This window comes from Ursus arctos, unplaced genomic scaffold (assembly GCF_023065955.2).
Source record: "Ursus arctos isolate Adak ecotype North America unplaced genomic scaffold, UrsArc2.0 scaffold_5, whole genome shotgun sequence".
Taxonomy (NCBI): Eukaryota; Metazoa; Chordata; class Mammalia; order Carnivora; family Ursidae; genus Ursus; species Ursus arctos.
The window spans coordinates 10,041,767-10,048,036 of record NW_026623067.1 but is presented as its reverse complement, the minus strand read 5'-3'; the positions used below and the strand labels follow the sequence as shown (position 1 = coordinate 10,048,036).

General features: G+C 35.9%; 1 protein-coding gene across 1 annotated transcript; it reads left to right on the top strand.

The window, feature by feature from the left end:
• The first annotated feature begins 3,573 nt into the window (after positions 1-3,573).
• On the top strand, positions 3,574-4,539 carry LOC113261452 (olfactory receptor 2T29-like). The gene has a single exon (XM_026507575.1). The coding sequence runs from the start codon at positions 3,577-3,579 to the stop codon at positions 4,537-4,539; it is 963 nt and encodes a 320-aa protein (XP_026363360.1). The 5' UTR covers positions 3,574-3,576.
• The last annotated feature ends 1,731 nt before the right edge of the window (positions 4,540-6,270 follow it).

Sequence of the window (6,270 nt, the reverse complement as noted above, 5' to 3'; positions counted from 1 at the left end):
GTACTGTATGGTGATTAACATAATAGAATAAAAAAAAGAAAAGAAAATGTAAAAGAGGCTATTACTGATTCTTTTCAGAATGGACACTTTACTTCCAGTGTTCTTTCTTATTTATTTTGAGCCATTTTAAAATTCTACTTTTAATCACACACACACATGCACACACACATGCACACACACACACACACACACACACACACACACACACACTATTTTAGCCTGAATAGATGGACTGTGACCTCCTTCAGTGTAATAAATTTATTTTTTTCTTTTGTCTTCAGCATTTAACAGAGGTATAGGTATTGAGTAGCCAAATTGGGTAGGGTAGGGGGAGTTGTATTAGAGTCAGAGACAAACTCAGCATTATTCAGTTTTGCTCTCTACATCTCAGTTTTGATGAAAAACTGGTTACTATAGACAATAAAGTAGATTATAATTTTAAAAGCAACTAAAGCTTGTCTTGTAAATGATGAAGATCTTGTAAATGTGAATTCTTCTTCCTGAGATTTAGAACAAATGGTAGGAAATTTAAGTAGATGAAGTTGGAGAAGCCTATATTAGATAGTACTAAGACAAGATTTTCCATAAAGATATGCTGTTTGGAAAGAGTAAAAATAATAAATATATCATATATAAATACAAATATATAAATATAAATATATATTAGTCTGGGACTACAGAAATTGCCAAATCCAAGTTCTTATGTGTATGAATAGATACTAAAACAGGCAAACTGAAATAATTCATCTTATATTATACAACACAAACAGTAACTGCCATCTCTTACACAGATTTTACATAACAATTACCATAGATATTAACTCTTTAACAATATATGTGCTTATTCATCTGCAGCTTGTAATGTTCTAAGCACTTTCAGTATTTTTTTATTTGATTTTTTAAATAATAATATTTTTTATTATATTATGTTAGTCACCATACAGTACATCCCTGGTTTTTGATGTAAAGTTCCATGATTCATTAGTTGCGTATAACACCCAGTGGACCATGCAATATGTTTCCTCCTTACTACCCATCACCAGCCTATCCCATTCCCCCATCCCCCTCCCCTCTGAAGCCTTCAGTTTGTTTCCCAGAGCACTTTCATTATGTTACATCATTTAATCCTGATCATACTTGAGATCTAACATTATTATCCTGTTTCTATATAAAGTGGACAAAGGGACTGTGGATAGAGGATAATCTGGACCCACAGTCACAGTCCAACCTCAAAGTTTGGGCTCCTAAATTGATGTCCCTAGGATATCTAAGGGGTTGGTCATTGGTGAGGGCCCTGATCTACTCCTGTGGATACATGGATCACTCTGCACAAGCAGAGAGCATCACACCCTAATCTGATTGTGGAGTCAATGGGTGTTCACATTTTTGGTATAAATTTCCCCAAGTTATGTTTCAGTTACTTTCTAAATCTTTCTCATGTGGAATATATATTAAGAGTTTTAGAAATCCAGTTGGATCTTTAAAAGTGAAAGGTTGATTCAATTTTGACTTCCATAACAAAAAAGTCTATAAATAAGAGACTTTACTGTCTTTTTTCCATGATTCACTTTCTGTGTTTTTCTAGGGCAGTGATTCCAAAAATTTCCATACTCAATCATAAACAACTATCCATTATCAGGAAATCTCATGACCTTGAACTGTGGCAACCTTACTGTAAGTTACCAATATTAACTTGACACACAATGTTGCAGTAATTTCAGGTACACAACATTGGGATTCAACAAATTATATGCTATGCTATGTTTACAAGTGTAGGTTACATCTGTCACCCTACAAACTATTAAAATATCATTGACTATATTCCTTATGCTGTGTCTTTTATTCCTGTGACTTATTCATTCCATAATTGGAAGACTCTATCTCCCATTCCATTTCACCCATGGTTCCCATCACCCTACAATTCTCTCCTCTGGCAATCATCAGTTTCTTCTCTATATTTCTAGGACTCATACTGGTTTTTTTGTTTATTCATTTATATTTTAGATTCCACATGAGTGAAATTATGTAATATTTGTCGTTCTCAGTCTGACTTATTTCACTTACCATAATACCCTTGTGGGTCCACCCAAGTTGTAAAAAAGAAGAATCTCATCCTCTATGATAGTGGCATAATATATATATATATATATATATATATATATATATATACATACACATAATACATTTATATGTACACAGACACCATTCCTTCCTTATCCACTTAAGTTGTTTCCATATCTTGGCTATTGTAAATAACACTGCAATAAACATATGGCTGCACATAAAAATATACAATGGAATATTACTTAGCCATAAAAATGAAATCTTGACATTTGCAATGACATGGATGGAGCTAGAGAGTATTATGCTAAGTAAAATATATCAGAGAAAGAGAAATATCATATAATTTCACTAATATGTGGAATTTAAGAAACAAAGCAAATTAGTAAAGGGGAAAAAAAGAAGAGAGAGAGACAAACCAAGGAACAGACCCTTAACCATAGAGAACAAACTGATGGCTACCAGAATGGAGGTGGCTGGGAGGATGGGTTAAATCAGTTATGGGGACTGAGTACATTTGTGATGAGCACCAGAGATTGTATGAAAATGTTGATTCACTATACTCTACACTTGAAACTAATATTACATTATATGTTAACTAATTGGAATTTCAATAAAATATTTTTTAAAAATGAATGTCATCTGAGGATTTGAAAAAAAAATAAACATGAAGGTGCAAATAGTGTTTTTGTTTTCTTTGGGGAAAATGTATACCTAGAAGTGGAATGATTAAAGTACTGATATATATTTTTTTAATTTATGTGTCAAGTTCTGTATTGATTTTTTCTTTTTTAATTTTTATTTTGTTATATTAGTCACCATACAGTACATCCCCAGTTTTTGATGCAATGTTCCATGATTCATTATTTTCATATAACACCCAGTGCACCATGCAATATGTGCCCTCCTTAATACCCATCACCGGCCTATCCCTGTTCCCCACCACCCTCCCCTCTGAAGCCCTCAGTTTGTTTCCCAGAGTCCACAGTCTCTCATGGTTCATTCTCCCTTCTGTTTATCCCCCCTTCATACTTCCCTTCCTTCTCCTACTGATCTTCCTATTTCTTATGTTTCATAAATGACTGAAACCATATGATAATTGTCTTTCTCTGCTTGACTTATTTCACTTAGCATAATCTCCTCCAGTCCTGTCCATGTTGCTGCAAATGTTGTGTAATCATTCTTTCTGATGGCTGAGTAATATTCCATTGTATATATGGACCACATCTTCTAAATCCAGTCATCTGTTGAAGGGCATCATATTTTTGACCCACAGTTGTGAATTCTTAGATTTCTAGTAAATTTGTTCAATTATAGGTAATTTATAATCTTAAACTTTATAGGTCCTTGGAATTTCACCATATTGGCACCCGGGTTGCTATGTGTAAACATGCATGCACATGCACACACACACACACACACACCCTCCCTCACTAAACCTTTATTTCAGGTGCTCATATCCCATGAATGGTCTATTAATTCCACAGCTCTCCTTGGTTCACCAGACAAAATGCAATGGAGAACACCACTTGGGTTGTCAACTATACTGGACGAACAGATTTTGACCTAGTGGGACTCTTCAGTCAATTCAAGTACCCAGCTCTCCTTTGTTTGGTCATTTTTGTGGTTTTCCTGATGGCCTTGTCTGGAAACACCATTCTGATCCTTCTGATACACTGTGACATTCATCTGCATAACCCCATGTACTTTTTTATCACCCAGTTGTCTCTCATGGATGTGATGTATATTTCTGTCACTGTGCCCAAGATGCTCATGGACCAGGTCATGGGTGTGAATAAGATCTCAGCCCCTGAATGCGGGATGCAGATGTTTCTTTATCTGACACTAGGGGGTTCAGAATTTTTCCTTCTAGCTGCAATGGCCTATGACCGCTATGTGGCCATCTGCCATCCACTCCGTTATCCTGTTCTCATGAACCATAGAGTGTGTCTCCTCTTGGTGTCTTCCTCTTGGTTTCTGGGATCTGTAGATGGATTTATGCTCACACCCGTCACCATGACCTTCCCCTTCTGCAGTTCCCGGGAGATCCACCATTTCTTTTGTGAGGTCCCTGCTGTAATGAAGCTTTCCTGCTCAGACACTTCACTCTATGAGACACTCATGTACCTGTGTTGTGTCCTCATGATCCTCATCCCTGTGACAGTCATTTCAAGCTCCTATTCTTTCATCCTCTTCACCATCCACAGGATGAACTCAGCTGAGGGACGGAAGAAGGCTTTTGCCACTTGTTCTTCCCACATGATAGTGGTCATCCTCTTCTACGGGGCTGCCATCTATACATATATGCTCCCCACTTCCTATCACACCCCAGAGAAGGACATGATTGTATCTGCCTTTTATACCATATTCACTCCCGTCCTGAATCCTTTAATTTATAGTCTTAGGAATAAGGATGTCACAAGGGCTCTAAAAAAGATGTTGAACATGGGATCTGTCCTACAGGAAACTATGAAGTAGGGAAAAATTGTACTAATGTTTTTTTTTTCTTAGTCTACAATTTAAAACTTTAGGACCTTATGCCAGTGTTTTTCTTCAGAGTCTTATAACATGATGTGTCATCACCTATTCATTCCTTTTGAAGGAATTTTTCCCCGTACTGGAGAGCTCTTCCTTTTTACATTTCTAGATTCAAAATATTTGTACAATTGTATCCATGTTACATTTTTCTGAATATTCATATTCTTAAGAAATACATAATGAAATATTTGGAAACAAAGTTCATAAGGTGTGCAACTGATGAGAGAGAGATGGAGAGAGAGGTGATAAACCAAATGGGGTATAAACTTATAGGAGAATCTACTCAAAAGGTACACGAGTGTTAATTGTACTATTATTATTCATACTATTTTTCTGTAAATTTGAAATTGCTTAAGAATAAAACACAAGTGTCAGACTTTTGACTATTTTAAAAATGTGTCCTTGCTGCATGGTGACAATATAAGTAACAAATCTTGGAAATCATGCACATGTTGACATGGCTGGTCATTACTGCAACCATCCAGTTGTTGGCCTATGTTTAATTAGGACCATTTTGTTCTTTGGTTCCAATCCTGAAGACATCCTGTGGCTCTTCCCTCTCTGAAATCATGAATACATTGTGGTAGAAGGTACTGTGGGGAATACATTAACCCCAAGAAGGAGAGCTTAAGGAACATTTCCAGCATAAGGTTATATTGGAGCTGAAATCTGAAGTATGTAACTTATTATACAAACAAGCAGAGGAAGACCATCAAACATCCAATCCTTCATTTATTCAAAAAACACATCTTAGTTATAATAAAAAATAACTAATAGCTAAGTGAATTTAGCATATAAATAACAAATGTCTAATATCTTTAAGGAAGATAATCTGTAGGTGTAGTTTGTGCAAAGAGTTGTAATAAAATAGATAAATTGCTTTGAGGCTCATGTGGAAAGGGTGCAGCTCATCAGGACCCACCTATGACATGTGAGTTCAGCCAAACAAAGAGGCTCAATGGGCACCCTAGATCTCAGCATTGAATGGTGAGTAGATACTACCTTCATATGAGTACAGGAGGCTTGGACCAGGGCTCTTCCTTAAGGAGCAAGGACATGGTGCCACAGAAAAGGAACACTATGAGCAAAGTTCAGGTGGTTGACCAAGCAGGAGAGAGTTGTCCCAATAGCACCTCTTTCCTCATTCACTTTATAGCCACATTTCTTGTTCTTTTGAGACCCAGATATTTACAAATGATAATAAAATGACCAGACTTGGATTGTAGAAAAGTTAAATCAGTGGGAATCAATTGGAAAAAAGCAATAATGGAGGTATGGGAACCCAGGTGGGGGAAGACAATGAGCTGGATAGTGTTATTCTAAGTGGAATGGACCATTTCAAGTGGAATTATGGGCTTTTGGGGTGTAAACAGTGTGTTGTTGAATCTGTTCCCTAAAACCACAGACTTCATTGCATGTTTACTAATTTACAACTAACTGTGACATCTTGTGAATTATCAGGTGGTTTCAAAAGTAGAGAATCCTTCTATTTTTTTTTTTTCTTGACACACTCAATTTCTTCATGGGTATAAAATAAGGATCTTACAGTAGTTTAGGAAACAATATTTGAAAATTAGTTTACAATATTTTTGTTGCAGTAAAATGGAATGAATAAAATATGTAAATACTCTTTAACTTCTAAAATAAATGAGATGTGTATATATCCCCCCC